Raw genomic sequence first — 20,022 nt, 5'->3', positions numbered from 1 at the left:
CACGAAGCTCGGGCCGTTCCGCGCAGCAAATTGTGCAAGCTTAATGATACGCTGTGCGAGTGCATCGTCAGAAGGGGGAGCAGCAAAGTTTGGTGGGGGCTCATGAGGGCTGAAAAACGGTGCTTGGCCTGGTTGTTCTGCCATAGTGGACGCGCCGAGATCAATGCCCTGGATGCAGATCTAGCTATTTCACTTCAAAGCTGGATACATCAACCAAACAACGTTTCTATTAACTGCATTCCGATGGTTCACTGAGTCGAAGGAATCGAGGAGGATCGAGGATGCAGTGCCTCTTTTCACTGCTATTTATAGAGATTTCCAACCAAAACCAAGTTTTTTTCCTTCCTCAAATCTTCGCCAGACGCTCGGGAATAAGTTTGCATGTGAATGGTAAGTTGCGCTACCTCACTGCCTCATCCACCCTCGAGGGTGAGCTCATCAACCACCAGGGATCGTGGACAGCCTCTTATAAGACGTGATAAGAATCTGAGCATCAAAGCAATTCTTCGTTGTATAAGAGTTATAACTGTGGATGTACTTAGTGTAGGGCATTTTTGGTACGTGGTGCATTGCACACAGAAAATTTTTCACGATCTTCAAGCTGGTAGACACGTTATTGCAAGGAAGCTGAGCACCTACTGGACTGGATCGTCTATAGTGTCTCAACAACTAAAAACAATCATTTCAATTGAGTGGATCTCGCCTTTATCGTACTCCATCATCAAGACAAAGCATAATTCCTAGTATTATCCCAGCCAGGCTTCTAGTCCAGGACGCCTTACAGTCGTGAGAGGCTCTTGACTCAAAAACATGGACAGGGCACACAGCATTCTGGGCAGTGCCAATTGCCCAAGATATTCTGTACGGCAGCAGCAGCGCTATCCAGCAACACACAGACATTTTGTTGCAAGACATCCGAAGCCTGGTGCATTCTCACATCAAGGTGTGTTCACGTGACTTGCGAATCAGTCAAAGTTTTCAAAATAGACTTCACAGCATAATGTGACAAATAGCTAGTCCAGGATAGTTTAGTCTGGATATCGGCCACCGTGTTCTGATGTGCAGCTTTAGTCTGGATATCGGCCACCGTGTTCTGATGTGCAGCTTAAAAGCTATGCTATCGCATGGCAGATATGGTGCTGGACGTTCCTAACACGCTTTTTTCCTTGCAGGGCCATGCAGCAGGAGGCGTGCAGGTGCCACGAGGGTCACAGCTTCTGCAGCACTTCCTGCAAAGCGACCAGAGGATTCTGAGAGTCCTGTCATGATCGATCTTGAGGCCACTTCGGCAGGTGTGGTGCATAATTGCGCCCTATGGCATCACACTAGCTGCATGGCCTTCTTGCGCCAAAGCGTTCTTCATGCGTCAAACATCACTGCATGCCTCTAGCCCAATGGACGTTGCATGCAGTCTGTATCAGGCTCGTGAATGTTTCTTCAGTTCGACAATGTGGGCGATATTAAATGTATATGGAGCATCAAAGTTGTGCGATCATGCGCTTTATACCTGGTCAGATCGCCTATCTCCTTCAATCCGCTGCTGCGGCTCTTGCTCTCTCGGCCTGGTGCATGTGTGTGTCAAGCTGTTGCTTTGCTCTGAAGGAATTTCCCAGCCAAGGCTGCTGGCTGCAGCAGAGGGCACAACACAGGTCAGAACAAGACGAGCTTGCAAGTGCTCAAGTTATTTTGCCATTACAGCAGCAAAATTTCAAGCTGTGCCCGTCAGCCAATAAGCAAGAGCCTAAAACTTTTCAACCTACACACTTTACAAATTGAGCAAATCTCACGCTATTGCTGCTGGCTGTCGCAGAGGGAACGTCAGGTGACAAGGGGGAGCTGGCAGACAGCGGTGGCAGCAGCCCAAACCCCTTCCAGCGGCTGGCGTTGGTGATTTTGCGGCTGGGACTGCGCTGTCTGCGCCTGCTGCAAGCCACTGCGCGCGGCGTCCTCCAGCTCTTCTCACAAGCAGTCACGCGGCTCAAGAGCGGGTGTGCCCTCGCGCCTCTCATGCACTTCAGTTCAATCCGTGCGTAGCTGTTCAGATGAGAAGGATTTAAGAAGTGGTGCTGCGCGCTCACCGTATCCTCGGCTTGTGGGGTTGATTGAGAGTAGCCTGCTTTCTGCACTTCCCCACATCTGCGCCAGTCATCTGTGTTGCCGCCCGCATGAATGCTCGAGCCAGCTTCGGAAGATCCATTACTCGAGGGCTTGCTGCTGCTTTGGGGCCATGGCGCCTTGGTGGAATGTTCTGTGTCGCTCTCCCTGCGCACAGAGGGCCGGAAGTGGTTTGCTGCAGACTGGATGAGATTGTCATGTGTGCATATTTGCAAGGGGCATGGCATGCCTGCGCAACAGTTGAAAGAGGTTTGGAAATGGCGGTGCAGGTCGTTGCTGTGGGGCGTGGTCTTTGTGCTGGGCATGGCGCTCGTCAGTGGTTTTGCGCAGGTACCCGGAGCGCGCTACTCATCCGCTCCCCAGGAGGTGAGTCATTGTCAGACTCAGCACTGCTCACGTTACTAATAAATCAGAAATGGTGCCTGATATGAATTTGCTGGAATTGTGCAAGGCAGTCCGCAGCGCCTACTGCTGCTTACATGCATGCTTTTCTGGTGGGCTTGTCACGAGCTGCAAGGTGCCTGGCAGCAGCTGGCCAGCCCGATACCGGACCCAAGGGATACCATGTTCGCTCCAAGGTTGAAAGGACATATTTTGAAGACCGAGAGTTCGAGCAAAATGTGTGCTGTGGTGGCTGCACAGGTGGTGTACTCAGAGTTCCTGGACCTGGTGAGGTCGGGCAACGTGAAGCAGGCGCGCATCGATGAGAGCCTGCAGAAGGTGTATTTCAGCGTGCAGCCGCGGCCTGCAGGCGCCACACAAGACGCGGACGCAGTCGCCTCCACCTCAGGTACATGCTGATTCTGGATGGATGTCAATAGAGAGGGACGGCATCTCAGCCATCCATTGCATCACGAAGGCTTGTTATGCTTAAGCAAGTGGTGCAAGGGTCTGCCATTCCCACATGCACTAGCACCAATCTGGGTTCCTCATGCATGCTTCGGCTGGTTGGCAGGAAAGTGTTCTTTGCTTCCTGTAATATCTTATGAAGATGTGAGGGTCTTCGTAAATTGGGCAGCTAGGCGTGGGGCACAACACTCTGCCATGCAACTCACACTGCAAACACAGCCTGCACAGCAGCAGGAATGCAGGTCATGTCTCTTCGACTTGGAATTTCGAATACTAACTCAAGATGGCTGTTTCAGGCGCATCGGCGGAGGCTGCACGGAGGGAACGCGGCGGCGTGGCTCCTCACTTTGTGACAAAGCGCGTGTCCGACCCCAACATGATCCCTGTGCTTGTGGCGGCCGGCGTTGAATTTGGTGCTGTCAAGGCACGCATCTTTTTGTTAGGCTCTGTTACAAGCTGTGTAGCTCCAATTCCAAGAACTAGAACAGCCAGGCAGCAAATCTATTGCCCTTTTACTCTGCTTTGCTTGTGTATGTTTCTGCCCAGTATGTCTCTCATTGACATTGTTCATTTGACACTGACGATCCTGGAGTTACAGCAAGGACTACTGTTGTGAATGTGTTGGATCTACAAATGATATTTTAACATTCACGTTGTGCCAGCACAAGATATCATGGCGCAATGTAAGGGATGTTTTCGGTGTGATGTCCTTCAATACGTTTACAGATGGGTGGGTGTTGAAATATTATTATTATTACACGCTTTTCCTGCTAGAAGCAAGGTGCGTCTGCAGACAAGCTGCAGTAAAGGCTGCCAAAATCCTACCCCTTGATGGACTCGCCAGATCCAAGCAAGACCCAATCAACCGTGGGCACGGTGCGTGGGTGTTGAATGACGTGTGCTAATGGTGCAGGCGTCAATGTCAGGGGCGCTGGGACGGATTGTGGGCACGACACTGGCGCTATGGCTGCCACTGGTGCCATTGTACCTCTTTGTGCGCCACGCGATACAGAGCAGGACGCCCTCTAGGTGGGTCCCTCAGCTCCAAAGAGATAATCACTCTGCATGCTGTGCCCTGCAGAAGGAAAGCTGTGCCCGCATGCTTTCATGAATTGGATGCTTTGCATGCTTCTGGGGATTACAAATGGCCATGCATGTCATGTCTGTGAGCTTGCAGCCTGTTGCATGTGCAGCGAAGTGTTGCATGTGCAGCGGGGTGCTGCACATTGCCCGTAATTATTTCCGATAAAGATGGGATATGATGAAAGATGATTACCGTACTCTTTAATTTCTATTTTTCAAGACACTATTCTACCTGTCCTCAATAATCCAAGAGGCGCTTCTTGCCCAAACTTTGCCACTAAGCCATGGGTCAAATATCTGAACACCGTAACACAGTTCTCAGCGACTCAGCGATTGAGTTTAGCATATTTCAACTCTCATTTGGAGTTTTGAATCCATGCTGGTGCGCTGCAGGGCCAAGAAGGGGACGGGGAGCAAGCTGGCGGCGCCGCCGGTGACATTCAGGGATGTGGCGGGGCTCGACACAGCCAAGGAGGAGCTGCTGGAGGTTGTGGCCTGCCTAAGGGACGCTCGCCGATATGCGCGTCTGAATGCAAAAACCCCCTCGGGCGTGCTGCTTACCGGACCCCCTGGCACCGGCAAGACGCTGCTCGGTGAGTCACAGCCTCTTGCAAGCCTCTCCAGGATGCCCCTCCAAGTGATCTGTGCAAGCATGTCCGACTTTCCTGTCATGAGAAGAGGCATGAGTGATATCAATCAGGCTTGCTGGGGGCTCATCCATGCCGCTTTCCAAGACAGGAGACTCTGGCATGCATGCAATCTTGTTGCAGGTCCAGCCCAGGGACGCTGCCCAATGTGTCGAGTTGGAAAAGGTTGGCAGAGCTTCAGCTTTACGACTTTCTTCAGACCTTTGAAGTGTTTTCTTTTGAAAACTCACCAGCAAGTTTGTCATCTGCATGCTCTGGCTTTCTTTCTCATTTTGCGGGCTGCGGACTGCTGAGGTGAGCCGGGTGTCACTTCCTGCCTGCAGCCAAGGCGGTGGCAGGAGAGGCAGGCGTTCCCTTCTTCGCTGCGTCGGCGTCCGAGTTTGTGGAGCTGTTTGTCGGCCGCGGCGCCGCGCGCATCCGTGACTTATTTGCCGAGGCGCGCAAGAAGGCGCCCTGCGTGGTCTTCATCGACGAGCTGGACGCTGTGGGTGAATCACCGCCCTGCAGCTGTCTCTTATGAACAATGCATGAGTGTTGCTGTTGTGGGACGGACCCAACATGCTGTCATGACCTCTATATTACCGTAGTCACTGCACCTGGAAGGACACCTCTTTCCAGTGGGACTTGATCTATGAATCCTTGCAAGTACGTCCCATTTTGCCCCGGTGATATTTGTTACCTTGCATGCTGACCTGCCTTCAGCTGATGTACCTTGAAACAGTCGGTTAAAAGATTGGTTGGTGTGTGGCTGTGGATGCTTCAATGTAGTCCTCTGCACTAATGCAATGCCAGGGAGCGGCATGCGGGCTCTGAGAAATCATCATGCATGCCGGCAATACAACAGCGTCTGAAGTGAATTTTTCATGCAGGCGGGCGGCGGGGCATGGGGACAAATGAGGAGAGGGACCAGACGCTGAATCAGCTGCTGACGGAGCTGGACGGTTTTGAGGGCCGCCCGGGCGTCCTCCTGCTCGCAGCCACCAACCGCCCGGAGGTGCGCGCGGGCCGCTTGAAATTATGTTTGAAAAGAAATTGAAATAAAACAGCGCAGGTGCTCCTTCTGACGCTGAAGAGCAGATGAGGGAAGGGTTCTTTTGGCTTTGCCACTTTGCCAAGCAATTCCACATGGCAGATCAGTATCTTCTTGGTGGGCATCGGTTTTGTTGTTTTTTGTGCTTGTGCTTGTTCGCCGTTGTCGTCTCACCATCAGACAGCCGCAAAATGATGAGTCTCCAAGATTGGGTGGTTTGCCATGTGCCATTTCTCCACGACTGTGTGCTGCGGCATTCTTGCTGGTGCCGCCCTGAAAACGGTTCCAAGTGTAGGGCTAGCTCCTCCGGCAGTGGCAAGGGACCCAGCATGTGATGCCCATCAGAGGGACCTGCACTTCACTGCGAACTCTCCCAGTCAAGTCATGTATCACTATCTCGCACTTGCTGTAGTCGGCACTGACACCTGTGCGGACTGACGGGGGTCCTGGGTTTGAATAGGTGATTTTTGAATCAAGAGCACATGTTAAGCGGCGCATGTGCGCGCAGGTGCTGGACCCGGCATTGACGCGTCCCGGGCGGCTGTCTCGGCGAGTGGTGGTTCCTCTGCCGGACGAGCGCGGCCGCGCCGACATCCTGGCAGTCCACCTCCGCTCCATCCCCATGGTGCGAATTTGAAACCAAACGCCCGCCACTCGCCGCCGTTTTCTTGACATCAGAGACCTGCACTGGAGGGGGTCTCTTCCTGGTTATACATAACGCAGGGCGGCTCATCACTGCAACAAGATATACATCTGTTGCAGTCATGAGCTGCCCTGCGTTCTCTGCCCATGGTGTGCCTTGCCAGAGCTCCAATTGTTGATCTCCCTGCCACGTCAATGGGTCGAAGCTGCTGCTGGGGCATTGTTTGTTGCCTCAAAGACCACCAGCAGCTTCGACACTGATGCGCATTTTCGCTCTTATATCTGCACACACATACATGCATGTTGCTTTGAACTGAAACCTTTGACGTATTGGCAACAATGTCTATGCCCTCCAGGCGCCGGAGCTGGACCGGGGGAGCGCGTGTCGGGCGCTGGCGAAGATCACTGGCGGCTTCAGCGGCGCTGAGCTGGCAAATGTCATCAACGAGGCCGCGCTGCTCGCCGGCCGCAAGGAAGCCGAGGTGCGCGCCTTTTTGCATGTACTTGCACAGAGGGCCTCTGTTTGTTATAGTTTTGGAAGGTCGAGAGGAGAGCAATGCTGGGCGCTGTTTCTCAATGTGCAGAATTGGCCTCCTGGCTTGAGTTTGTCTACAAAGCTTGCCGCGCACCTCCTCTTGCCTCATGTCCGCAAGAAGCCTCTGCTTCTTCTCATGAGGGGCCTCTAGCCACAGCCATGCATGCATGGAGATGCCCGGCAGGTGGCACACAGCCAAATGAACAAGAAGCGGATGTCCTGCACCTTACACACAAAATTTATACTGGGGTTTAGTAATGAATTTGTCATTTGTGGTGTCGCGCAGGCAGTGAGCATGCGGGAGCTGGTGGAAGCTACGCAGCGGACGCGCTTTGGCGTGAACGGGGGTCAGTCATCCATTCTGTCCGGCCCCCGCAGCTGGGTGCGCCGGCTGAATGACTCGCTTTTGGAGAGCGTCTCGCGCTCGTCTCCCGTGCGTGCCACGCCCATGGGCCAGTCCTGATCAGGCGCTGCGCCGATATGTACTGCCCTTTCTTCCAGGGGTGTGAGAGGGTGGCCCCAACAAGCAAGCCTCAGCCAGTCCTGAACAGGCGCTGCACCAAACTTGTATCTCCCTCTTATGGGGGTGAGTGACAGGGTTGCTCCCCGGACGCAAGCATGCCACACCCATGGGCCAGTCCTGATGAGGCACTTTTCATACTATCAGCACCCTCTGTTCCGGGGGCGTGAAAGTGCTAGCATCACCCTTTTTCGTGGGTGCATGAATGGAACACGCAGGAAGCAAACACGCAGGACCTTTCTGCCAGTCTGGATTAGGCCCTCTCTCAATGTGTTATCACCCTCTCTTGTAGGGGTGTGACAGGGTTGCCCCATGAATCAAGCATGCCAAGCCAATAGGTCACTCGTGCTCATGCAGTCTCCCGCTGCACCAAGCAATAAGGCATCTCTCTTCCCCGGTGGTGTGAGATATATTTAGAGTTGCGGGAGGCGGTGTCTGGAAGCAAGCAGCATGCAAGTCCGATAGGCTGGCCTAATTCGGGGCATCGCAGCCTTTTGGCATTGCTGATTGGATTGTTTAAGGTATGCATGTGTGCCAAATTGACAGCTGCCCTTTGCTGTCATAGAGCGCATGCTCTCAGCTGCAGCTTGGGGTGGCTGGTTGCATAGTTGCACGACACGTCCGCGTCGTAAACTTTCGGACGCTATAATTCAAAATTTAGGCTGCGTTTTTAAAAGCTTGTGACGGTTTGTGACTGCACTGGTCGCCAAACGGCTGAACCCGGCTCGATTTTTTAAATGGACGACCGGAAGGCCTCCGACACGTGCCTCCGACACGCCGTGTCGGCACTTTTTGGTGCCGTGTCGTGCAACTATGGCTGGTTGGCGCAGGAGCCCACTCGAATTCAAACTTAAAGCGGCGAGGCGGCTATTGCTGTTGACAAACGCTGTGATGCAAGGGAGGATGATGCTGCATGAATCTACTTGGGTTGTGAATGACTCTGAAGGAGATGGCTTTGTGCAAGGGTCTGGGAAATCTTTACTTTGTGTGTTCACTGCGCGTGCGAAGGCAATCTTTAGATGAGGTCAGGTTCAAGTTATGCTGCAAGCCTGACAACTTGTCTTTGAATGTATCCATTGGTGTCCCCTTTCATGAAGGATAGCCCCCAGGCCTGAAAATTAGTGTAGTCATCACCAAGTGTATAATTACTGACTTGCAAAATCCTTCTCTGTAAGACGGATGACAGTGTATTCTTGCAATGTAGGGGGAGCGTCCCGGAGCGAGTCACTGACTCACTCTCGAACATGCATATGCGCATTCACTGGGCAGCTGCAGTATCAAAGAGTTTTGCCACCAGCGACCAATTTGGACCAATCTTGCAAGACGAATGCCACCAGCGCCAATCACACTTGTATCAAATGCAGCTCATGAGCAGCTCAATCTGGAATGCTTTGGCGTGAAAGAGAGATCTGCCTTGCATATGTCTTGCATTCTTTTTTAGTATTCAGTAACATGCAGTGGCTTTTGGGCATGGCAACAAAGGCGAATCGGTCCAGTTAGCCAAAACCGGCGATACGCGTTCGGCGAGAAGCTGGGATCTGAGTTGCTCTCTTTGTCCCATAATACCTTCCACCTGTTCCAACAGAATAAGTTTTGAATAACCTCGTCTTGTAAGTGAGAACCCCTGGCATCCCTACGATCCGACACCAGGCCCACATCTTCTTCGTGAGGTATGTTCCGCGAACACCGCATGTGTCACCAATCCAATCCGCTCTGTGAAGCACTTCATCTCGCTGAGTGAATTGAAAGGCACTGGTGCCGCTTGAATGCACAAGTTTTGCTCTAGCTTGCTCAATCAGCAACTTCAGAAGGCATTCCATTGAGAAAGGCCGTACAACAGCTTTGGCGGGATTGCACCACCAGCTGTACTGCTTCACCGTGAAGATGCTCAAGGGCTCAAAATATTTGTCAGAAAGGATGTTACATCAGGATTTGTCATCTTTTCATGACAATTCTTTGGCCAGATCTCAAGTAGCAAGCTTAAACATGCGCCTCCGGAAATTTCCGACATAGGTTTTGTTCTCTTGCAGGTCGCATATCACCCGGAAGTCATGGGTTGCCTGAAGGACATCATCGTCTGCCTCTGCTGCTGTTGCGCAGTAAGCTCCACATTCCTGCTCTCCTGTACTGAAGTGCTTCCAGGTGGCAACGCACGATGTACTGCAGGATCGTACCGTTACTGCCAATAGTGAGAAGCTGACCATTGGATGTGCTTTCTACCAACAGGTGGACGAATGCGCAAAGTGCATTGAGGTGAGATATAAAAGGGCTCACGCCTCTCCAAACTACGTGCATCTTTACCCATGCTTCTGTGACCGAGACCTTGGCTTTCAGTCTGCCTTCATTCGATGCCCTTCGTATTCATGGCTAGTAATTGACGTTATGTTGTGTATTGCAGGACTGTGTGTGTTGCCCTTGCTACCAGTGCTGCGGTGCACCTGCCGATCAAGCAGCAGGGGTGTATTGACCCCCTGTGACAAGTGGCAGCATGCGGTATGTTGCAGCCTGCATGTCTCCACCAAATGCACTTTTTACTGTTCACTATGTGAGACACAGGTGGTAAGCTTTCAGCCTGCCTGATGGAAAACAGGCTGTCTGCTGTAGTTTCAAAATTTGAGGAGTTCTGTTGTGTGATTGCAGGCCAAGTTCCAGTCAGATCCCTGTCATGCTAGTGCGGCATCCCCACAAGAATGGGCACACTCCTCTGAGCGGCCTTTGACTCATCCATTGTGTGCTGTCAGGCCAGTTTTGTCAGTCAGACGTGTCATTTGATCAGATCCAGCCCACATTCGGGCATCTTCTGGCATGCAGCATTGTGCATCCAGCGTCCGCAGGCAAGCAGAATTGTGCTGCCAGCGTTGACCGAGCAACCTTCTCTTTTGGTGAATGAGCATCCAAGTAAACACATTCCAGATGTCCTGAGCACTGCTCAGTTCTGGGCGGGTTTCATTCCATTTAGTTGCGCTGTGAGTCATCCGACGCTGGGCACTAGTCTTGGGTCCCCTATCGGAGTGCAGGAAATAAATGTAACCAATCATATTCCCTCAAAATGAAGAGTGCGGAATGCTTGCTGCAAAAACACATTTTTCACATACGCAAGAGGCCACAGGATCTTCAATGTGGAATGGCTTGCATTGGTCTCTGCAGAGATGCCATGTCTATGGGCAGTCAATCTACTGGTGTGTGATCTGCACAGTATCAGGTACTCGCCAAGATCCGCAATTTGATCAAGTTGTCATCGTGATTGGCAAACACTTGCCCACCCAATTGAGCGGAGACAGCTAGACCTGAGGCTCACTCTTACCCTCAAAAGAAAGACTTGTCAGCAATCACAGGCCTAACAGATTCACCCCTCTGCCTTGCACTTTCGTCTGTGCCATCAGCATGCATGTCGCATGACTGCATTCCCCAATCTGATGTGCACCTCTCCCTCTCGGCAACTTGCCAGGCACAAAGATCAGCGGGAAGGAATTTAACAGACTGATGCAGGTCACGGCTGTGTGCAGCCAAGCGGCAGGCATCACTGAGCGCTAAGGTCCGGAGTGTGCACATTGCGCAGCAGACGGAAGGCCGGCCCGTACTGCAGCCCAGAGGCATGCAACTGCTGGTACAACTGCACGGTATCCCTGCAGGGAAGCCCACCGCAACAGGTTTAAAGTCGGAGGTGTGCAGATTGTTTCGCATCCATTATTTTGACACTGGTAGAAAGAAAATCAAAATGCATCCATGCTCAACGCTAGTGATGATCGGAGAGGCTTAATAGCACAGTGTTTGTTTTTGTGGATGCTGTTCGACGTAGAGTACTTTGAGAACCAAAGGTCCTGAATTCTGACCTAGGAACAGTAGCTGACGCTCTCTGAGCATCAATTGTCCTCTCTGACATTGATTTGCTGGCACGCTCTATCCGCTTCTTTTCTGCCTGCCAGCATTCACCGGACACCGTTTCACCAAACACGAAGAATGCTTGCTGCGACGGCCCAAACACTCCTCACAGCTAGTAGGGATGATAGGAATGGTTCATTTCGTTGAAATGCGATCTGAAGGTTCACGTCTCAAGCCTAGAATTTAAGATGCCGTGGCGCTTCGCACCTGGTAAACGCCTTTGATCAGCTCCTGAAAGGCATGCATGTCGTCCCCCATCACAATTCGCAATGTTTCAGGCTCTTCTTTCAGCGCCTCCATCTTTTCCGGATCAGATTTCAGCGCCTGCCGGAAAGCAGCCGGATCCATGGCTGTACCATCGTCGTTTAGTGCGTAAGGACCGTCGGCCATATTTGCACCTTTAAAATGAACTCTCAGTAATTCACAATAAAAGGACACTCGTCCACTTGAGCACACGCTATCTGGGAGAGTGGTGTTGGTGGAGGAGCGTTACAAGGCGTTAGGGTCAGTAGTCCTATTCCACAACTCAGCAGGGGTTTTGCTGCCGGTGTTGATCTCAGCAGCATCACCTAATCTGGGACCGATGAAAGTGCTATCAATGTGGGCAAGTTTGCAAATGTTTCACGCTGAGGAACATGTTGGGCAACCTAGTAAACTTTTTGGCACACCCTGTCCTCGTTGCCCTTAAGGCCTAAGGCAAGCTCGTAGCTGAGAGTGAGCATGCTCTCAGAATGATGACACATTTGGCCAATGGGAAATGGAGATCAGCGTTCGTAAGGCGCAAGTCATGAGGTTGTCTAGCACTGCTAGTACACTCCCAGAAGACTCCATTATTGCTTCAATATTTTTCCATCTTAGAGGCCATGCTCTTGAGGACATGGACAAACTCAAATAAATAAACATTCTCTGCTCTGCAAATATGTCAATGCAACCAGAAATAGCTAGCAGGCTGAGCTGAGCAGCTGGGGCATATCATGAACTGAAAAGATTGGAAATTTGGGAGGACAAGGATATCTCACAGGGAGTCAAATTGATTTACCGGCTTCACCGCCCATAGTTCGCCAAACAATCACCGGCGCCATTCAGTCTGCATGGGCCCAAACTCCAAGAACGATGCAACAGGTGCCAATATTCCAGCATGGGTGAAAATACTGTCAGTTGAGTTGATGATGTGCAGCAGGGCTTCAGATCTCAGCTGTGTCTTCCATGAACCAACTGACACCTCCCCAAAAGCGCTGCCCCAAGCGTCGTTTTGTTCCTGCACACCAGCACCATCACACACACACACACACATTCAAGCAGCTGAGCCCTAAATCACAGATCCCACGAGGCATACAAAAAAGTATCACCAGTGTCGTGAAGGGGCAAGGCTGGGAAGGCTCAACATGGAGTAACCTCTTTCCTCAAAATCCTAGGGTCTGCCTTCTGAAAGGCACATGCGTGAATTTGCACAAAGGGCTGTTGATCTCACCCCTTTCAGTGTGCACGGTGCCATTGGTGTCCTGCGCGACGCCCGCTACTCCGATTGTCCAGCTGAGGTCCCTGTGAGCGGCAACAGGTTTTGTCGATGACCCCTTTTCCCAGGCAAAATTGGCCAAACTGCCCATTTGCCAGGCTAATCTACATCAAGGGCCCAAAGTGCTCTGACTGCGCTCTGATTTGTCTGTGACATGCATGCAGGAAACGGCCATTGCTAGAGGATGCCAGCAAGGTGTATCTCCCGGGCGCAGCGGCGGCGGCCGCCGTTATAATTTGCCGTAATCATTGTAATGGCCTCAGGTGTGACGCACTCAGCCCCAACGTGCATTGGATGTATATCAGAATGCATGCCAGAAGGAGTTGCTCACCAAGTGTTGTGCCTGCAGGGAAGCGGCAGCGGTCAGGGCAGGGCAGGGCGGCCTGGTACAAGGGGCCGGGCTTGAAGGGGGCCGCCTTCGAGGCCATGCTCTGCAACCCGTGCGATCTCCGCGCGGCGCTGGCAACCTTCGGGCAGCACCCAGAGGCTCACCAGGTAAAAGACCAATACAGGTTTCTACACGACTGCCTCAAGAAATGGAGGGCAGACAACCATGCGATGAACCACAGGCCGCGTCCTGGGTGCAAGCGCAAGGTCAGCGATGAGGATGCCCGCCGCATGGCAGCGATTTTCGCCGCTGGCTTCATACCCATCACCTCTGCGACAGGGGCGCCGAGAGCCTGAACACCAAAAAGCCGGAGCTGAAGGTCGCCTTCTTGATGCTTACCGGCGTCCAGCCCACCAGACGGGACCTGGAAGGCGGTGAGTACACTTTGGTATGCTTCCGAGTATGGGTCAGGAAGCTTCCAATTGAGAAATCGATTACCTCACACGGCTCGTCTGGATTAGTGTAGGGTGAGAAATCTATGTGTACCAGGAGGCTCCAGATGCTTACAAGGAGGCTCCAAATGCCTGCCTGAATAGTACTTACACAAGCGCCTCAATCGATACTATAAAAATAACAATATAATTATGCTCTGAAGTGTCCTGACCTCCGGTGTGTCAGCAGAATCACATTCCACGCTTGCATGGGCGTCCTCAACTGGCCGCCTCCCAAAATTTGAATGCACAAAAGCGGCCCCGGGCCTCGTATGGTTTTTTGCCCCAGATTATGTCCAAGGTCATATGTAATTGCCAGCGGTGGTAATACACATATCTAACAACATCGTGCAGGGGCCCGTCGGCGTCGCTGTCACACTGCCATGCACCCAAACAGGCGCACTCCTTTCAAACGCACTCCAGAAAGATTTCCCGACAAGGTCCCAAAGATGCCTGCCCTTGTCATTTTTGCTGCAGCCAACCCAGTCACTTGGGTGCTCTTATCAAAGCACTGTTCTCCTCTATTCCGGCCAGACTTGGCTGCGCTGCCAGGACAGCTGGACACAGCAACCCCTTGCATGCACCCTCCCACCCCATTTGATCTCTCACATGTCAATCGCCAGTTCGCTGGCGCAAGCCGGCATGGTCCTACAGCTGCTCAGGCCATGCCAGAAAAGACTGTGTGCATGGCATGGGCCGGCTGTTTCTGTCACCTGTGTAAGGGAAGGTCTGCTGCTGCCAGGCTGTGCGAGTGACTTTAATCAAGCTGCCTCCCTCTTGATTTAGAGTCCCCCGAGGGGTGGTGCGCCAAGGATGAGACTGCAGGATGCTTGACTGAAGCTCAACTGCAGCTCAGGTAAGCTGAAGCTCAAGTACGCTCAAGTGAAACTGCAGGCTGCGCAAGGGGTGGCAGCCTATCCTGACAATTTTATCTACCATGTCAAAGACACACCACAGCAGCACGTCTCCATGTGGCTGCTGCATCCTGGTGTCAAGGGATGGCTGCAGCGGCAGAAGTGTGCGCTGCTTATGAGGGCGGCGATGTTTGTTTGGGCTGCAACGCTGCTAAGAGCTCTGCGTCCACCCCATCGAGCTCGCCCTTCTGCCAGTTCCACAAGGCTGGCAGGTCCCGCCCTGCGCACAGCAGCATGTTGCCCCATATGAGTCAATATGTTCCTGTCCTCAGGAGGATTAAAAAAAGAATGCGGGGATAGCTGAGCAATGTAAGCGCCATGGAAGGATGAATTTTACCATCTTGTTGCATTGTACACATTGTACTCGTGCAGGAAGATGTCAAATTGCCATGTTAAGTGCAACTGTCTGTACAATGGTTAGGTGGGGTCTATCGGGGGGGTACAGATACCACTACTGGTCTTTAGTGTATTCCTGATTTATCATGTGTGAAAGGGTGGGCGCACCGTTGGGGAGGGTGGTGGAGGCGTCTCTGAGCTCGTCGAAGAAGGGGTGAGTCAGTGCCTGCAGCGCCGAACACCGCCGCACCGGCGAGTACTGCAGCAGCGTCGACACCTGGGCAGCCCCGCAGAGACAATCTTTTCAATTCACCATCAAAGGATATTCTGCTAATCCATGAGAAATTGGCGCGACATCCAAGGAGAACCCAAAGCATTAAACATGGACAATCAGGCTCCTCTGCATGCTGAGTTTGTCAGTCTGCTGAGGAGCCTGACGGTCAATGTTTAACACTGCATTCTGCAGCAGCAACAGCAGCACAATGCAGCCTACTATGCCACCCATCAGATTCCTCTGAATATGAGGAACGGGCCTCAGCCCAGGGCCGAAATGCCATCTTGATGTTGATGTTCAGCAGAGCTCAGCACATAGAAGCTAAATGAGAGAGCTGCACCATTATACCAGCAGCCAGTGCCACAGGCTTTCTACAGCAAGTCCTGCCAACACCCTCTATATCCCGGATTCCTGCCCGCTCTTGCCAATGTCATTGCGCATGTCCTGACCTGTCACAGGATTGCCTGATCGTGGCCGGAACAGGCTGTCCCTTTGATAAGGGCCTGACCTCTGACAAAACGACTCCATAGAACTCCTCAGACCACCTAAGTAAGAACTGAGCTGGATGCTGAGGTGAAAGGATTACCAGGTCGACGGCGTCGGTGGGCAGGCGCTTGGAGAAGACTTTGGACCAGGGGTGCGCCTTGATCTGGGGGAACTTGAACTCGGTGTAGTTGGGGTTCATCGCATGGATGTCTTCTCGAGAAGGCGTCCCCAGCACCTGCACGCAAGTCTCTTGTTTAACCAGAGCAAAGTAAAGTGAGTCTTCAGCACTGCATATACATTACACCGAGTGGCAGCCCTTTCTCCCTACTTGGCGCTCGCACTGCCTTGTGTGTTCTGTGTCCCCCTTTTTTAAGTAGAGAAGAGAGCCGAGAAGGAATACTGCAGCAGTGCAGCTTCACTGCTGGTGCTGCTCATATATGCCCTCAGTGCAGCAAAGAAAGGCATATCAAGAGCAGTAAGACTGGCGCGGCTGCTAATGCGCGTGTGGTTGCCTCCTTGGAGGGAGCTCTCCATACAATGACTCAGGAAGTCCTGCAGCGTGAGGCTGCCACCCAGTAAGTGAACACAATGGCTGCAACATGAGCCTCTCTCTCTCAGTGATTTCGCTGTTGGAGTTGGAGGAAGACCATGGAGAGGCTCGAATGGCACTGCCCTCTCTACAGATGGCTGCGCATCTTCAGACTTCTGGCCAGGATTCAATGTCCTGACAGACCCTCAAACGATCCAGTTACCCATGCGGACGCGAGGAAGCAGCTAGGTAAATTGAGAAAGGCGCCCCCACCTTGATGATCTCCACGAGTTGGTCCACCCCAGACTCGCCAGGGAACAGCGGCTGCCCTAGCAGCAGCTCTGCCATGACACACCCCACGCTCCACAGGTCGATGGCCGTCGTGTAATCCGTCGCGCCGAATATGAGCTCGGGCGCCCGGTAGTAACGCGAGCAGATGTACGAGATGTTGGGCTCACCCTTCACCAGCACCTGTGCGCACAAGCCCGCAGCACGTCAGCACATGCCATGAGCACGCCAGGCAGCTCTGGTACGGCAAGCGTCTTTCTCCTCTGCGCTGCTCCACAGGCAAAAGGGTGTTGCCTGACACGCCCTGTCGGAAGATGCACTAAATTACTACCTCAGAACACATGCCAGCAACATGTCAGGAGCCTCCTGGAGGGCCCTCCAGGACAGGAGAAGACTCTGGCAACACGCTACAAGGTCTTTCCTTTGAGGCAGGGCACACTGAGGGCTGGTACGCGCCAGGTCAAGCCTCCCAGCTCAGGAATTTGGCGCGCGCATGCCAAGACCAAGCAGCATCAGAAAGAAACACTCCTGGCTGGGCAACACCGGCCTTCCGGACTTGTATCAAAGCGCAGGCTGGGCATGATATTCGGGCATGCTCGCAGGTAGCTGGTACCCGTTGCCTGGCATGACCAGCATGATCTTTTGACACTCGCTTGCAAGCCGATCAGGGCGCAAGGGGTGGACATGCAGCGGCGCCGCACCTTGGCGGACCCAAAGTCGCACAGCTTGAGTTCGTGGGTGTGCGTGTTGACGAGCAGGTTCTGCGGCTTGATGTCGCGGTGGCACACGCCCATCGCGTGGATGTGCGCGAGCGCGCGGCACATCTGGAACACGTACAGCTTGACGAAGAGCGTGGGCATGCGCTGGCCACTCTTGCTGTAGTGCTTGCCGATGCGGAACACCGTCTCCGGCACGTACTCCAGCACCAGGTTCAGGTACACCTGGCCGCGCAAGTTCAAAATGTAAGGTTGACGAGTCTTGCTTCAAAGATAAAGTATGTGCGCCCCTAAGTGAAGCTTTGATAATGGCACACACAGCTGCACCGCTTGGATCTTTTCGTCACCACAGATAGCACATGCATCTTGTCCAGACTGTCTCCAGTTGTAAATTTGAAGGTAAGCATGTGCCCGTGTGCATCCTGATAAAGCAGGGTAGTTGACATCAGCCGAAGCACCCAGTCTGGGGCAGGAGAGTCGGTTGAAGTGTGACCTCTTTGCCCCACATGTGAATACTGAGCCCAAGAGATCTCAATATACGCCGGTTGACTCTCATTAAATGCTCTGCAGCTCTCATAATGCAATGGTACCCAGCGCCCCACCTCGTCCTTCTCGGTGGTGCTGTAGAAGCAGTGCTTGAGGGAGACGACGTTGGGGTGGTTCATCATCTTCATGATCTGCAGCTCCCGGTTCTTGAAGCGCTTATCCTGCAGCACCTTCTTTATAGCCACCTGTGCCCACATGCCAGCAGGTGTCAGTATTCTGCTGCACACATGAAGTGTCAAGCAGTCACAAGAGAAGTCCCTGTGGCCTGTTCCAGGCCAATGTGATGGCCAGATCTTGGACAGCTAGTATATGAAAGTGCGCGACAACTTTTCAATGCAGAGGAAAAAAGAACCCAAAAGACCAGGTGTTGGCCGCCCACTCAATCCACATCTAGCTGGCTGTCACATCCTGGAATATGAAGAATACCTCAGGCTTCAAGAAATAGACAAAAATGATGCATGCAAGGCATGTGAACGCACCGTTTCCCTGGTCTCGAGGCAGGTCGCCTGGAACACGACGCCAAAGGAGCCATTGCCCACCACGCGCTCTGTGGCATAGCTGATGGTCTGCTTGTTGGGCCCGCTGCCCGCCACTGTGCAGATCACATGCCCGCAGGTGTTGGGATCCCCCTCCACTACTCTGCCCTCAAACACCTGGCCACAGCACACACCGAGCGTTTAGATGCTGTTCTGGGTGCTGACTCTGACAAGCAGAGTCAGGCATCGGATCAGCCCCAACTTGGCTGGAAGCGATGTAAGGGCAGTGGCTGACCCGCGTCTGTAAGAAACAAACGAGGCCAAGAAGGACGCCCGCTCAAAGAAGCAATTTGACTTGAGCTATCGAGCTTTCTGTGCTCTGAGACGTGGAAATGTATGCATGCTCAGGTCAAATGCAGCTGGTAGAAGAGTGCTGACGCAAAGAAGCTGACAATGCAGGTATCAGGCACAGGTGGCAGGTCGGGGACAGTATACAAAGATAATACTGGTAGCTTGAGAGTGCCTCAGATCTCACCGGTTCCTTGTGTTCTCTTCTCTCGTCCCGCAGCTTCAGGTCCCTCATGCTCTGCACAAAACAGAGATGATCACCATGAGTTCAACAGTGCGGTCTGCACCATCAAGTCAGGTGACCACCCTGACACGCTGACATGTCTTCTGCTCTGAACAGCACTGCACAGGATGAAACGATTGCAGAATCAAGAAAGCATTGTGTTATTATCCCTTGCACGGCGTAAGAGACACATGTCTGCAATCAATCCTTTCTGAAGCACCAAAGACTCCCCCTCTATGTAAGGGCATGCACCCTCGACCCCCACCTGTGGGAGTGTTTCCAGCGCGTTATTGCTCAAGCCAGATTTTTGCTGAGAAGACGACCCTCCTGAGGGCCCCTGCATGATAACACCCACGTCTAACGCTTTATCAGGGAAGATTCATTGCAGGCAGCAGATAAGGGAAAGTTGAAGTCAGGACACTGGCACTTACCGCACTGGCATTTGCTACCGGTTGTCCTGATCCTACGGTTTGGCGAAAAGAAAATTAGCCAAGTGATTGCCACACATCATTCCACAAGTCAAAGTATCTGTGAAAGACTCTTGGGCGCACCTGATGTTTCACCAAAATTTGCTTTGTAACGCTTCTGACCAGCGTCAGCCTGCATATCAGAGTTTGTCCGTCAGCATCGATGCATGTTCAGGTGCTGTGAAAGCCAGTGACTTTCATAGGCATGCCCACTTGGACCGTGTACCTTGTCGCCTTCGGTGCTCTTCCGACTCAATGAAGCTTTTATCCTGTCCATGTAACCCAAGAAGAGGCCTCAAACAAGACCTCGATCTCCAGTTTTAGCCAGAGGGAACACCCTGCTGCAAGACTCACGCAGGGTAGCTCCACATCTTCCCAAGGCTCACTCCGCCAGAAACATGGGCAGGGACTGCCCCTTCTCTTGCTCTGGCGTCTGGTGGCTACTGTTATGCCTAGCGTGTGCATGCACGTAAAGAACACCGCCTGGCATCAAAAGTGTGACACAGTATCAGGGTGCTCCTTGACTGATGTCACTTTGCGGGAAAAAGCTATCTCGGGACTTTGATTTTGATATATGTGTGTCCTGCTGATCCATGCGGTCCTTCATGCATTTTTCATCCAGGATCGGGAGCTCTCTTGTTTTGGTACATCTTATTTATGTAGATCGGATCGGAAATGGGAGACGATCGCAAGTACCAAATCTAAAGAAACAGACGAAGCCATCTGTACATGCTATCTGACTAAGCAAGTGGATTTGCTGAATTTCGGGACTGCAAGGGGC

At 52.6% G+C, this 20,022-nt stretch overlaps 4 protein-coding genes across 4 annotated transcripts; 2 read left to right on the top strand and 2 right to left on the bottom strand.

Annotated features, from left to right (window-relative positions):
• Positions 1 to 3,301: 3,301 nt before the first annotated feature.
• On the top strand, positions 3,302 to 7,052 carry COCSUDRAFT_27699 (AAA-domain-containing protein; the record flags this gene model as incomplete). The annotated part of the gene is made up of 7 exons (XM_005650683.1): positions 3,302 to 3,388; positions 3,878 to 3,993; positions 4,441 to 4,640; positions 5,018 to 5,182; positions 5,564 to 5,688; positions 6,233 to 6,349; positions 6,723 to 7,052. The coding sequence occupies exons 1-7, from the start codon at positions 3,341 to 3,343 to the stop codon at positions 7,050 to 7,052; spliced, it is 1,101 nt and encodes a 366-aa protein (XP_005650740.1). The 5' UTR covers positions 3,302 to 3,340.
• Positions 7,053 to 10,941: 3,889 nt separating this feature from the next.
• COCSUDRAFT_61182 (hypothetical protein) lies at positions 10,942 to 11,693 on the bottom strand (the record flags this gene model as incomplete). Its single annotated transcript, XM_005650682.1, has 3 exons — positions 10,942 to 11,047; positions 11,273 to 11,340; positions 11,511 to 11,693. 3 exons carry the CDS (start codon positions 11,691 to 11,693, stop codon positions 10,942 to 10,944), a joined length of 357 nt encoding a protein of 118 aa, XP_005650739.1.
• Positions 11,694 to 12,739: 1,046 nt separating this feature from the next.
• COCSUDRAFT_61181 (hypothetical protein) lies at positions 12,740 to 13,503 on the top strand (the record flags this gene model as incomplete). The annotated part of the gene is made up of 3 exons (XM_005650681.1): positions 12,740 to 12,861; positions 12,984 to 13,060; positions 13,169 to 13,503. The coding sequence occupies 3 exons, from the start codon at positions 12,740 to 12,742 to the stop codon at positions 13,501 to 13,503; spliced, it is 534 nt and encodes a 177-aa protein (XP_005650738.1).
• A 1,183-nt stretch (positions 13,504 to 14,686) lies between these two features.
• On the bottom strand, positions 14,687 to 19,662 carry COCSUDRAFT_22357 (Pkinase-domain-containing protein; the record flags this gene model as incomplete). The annotated part of the gene is made up of 12 exons (XM_005650680.1): positions 19,468 to 19,662; positions 19,326 to 19,374; positions 19,206 to 19,237; positions 19,040 to 19,111; positions 18,739 to 18,789; positions 18,207 to 18,380; positions 17,784 to 17,912; positions 17,167 to 17,406; positions 16,451 to 16,648; positions 15,749 to 15,883; positions 15,057 to 15,165; positions 14,687 to 14,772 (listed from the first exon to the last, which is right to left on the bottom strand). Coding segments are annotated over exons 1-12 (1,326 nt in total), but the record flags the coding sequence as incomplete, so codon positions are not given.
• Positions 19,663 to 20,022: the final 360 nt, after the last annotated feature.

Source organism: Coccomyxa subellipsoidea, assembly GCF_000258705.1.
Source record: "Coccomyxa subellipsoidea C-169, whole genome shotgun sequence".
In the NCBI taxonomy this organism is placed as follows: Eukaryota; Viridiplantae; Chlorophyta; class Trebouxiophyceae; family Coccomyxaceae; genus Coccomyxa; species Coccomyxa subellipsoidea.
This window is presented reverse-complemented; position numbering and strand designations above follow the sequence as displayed.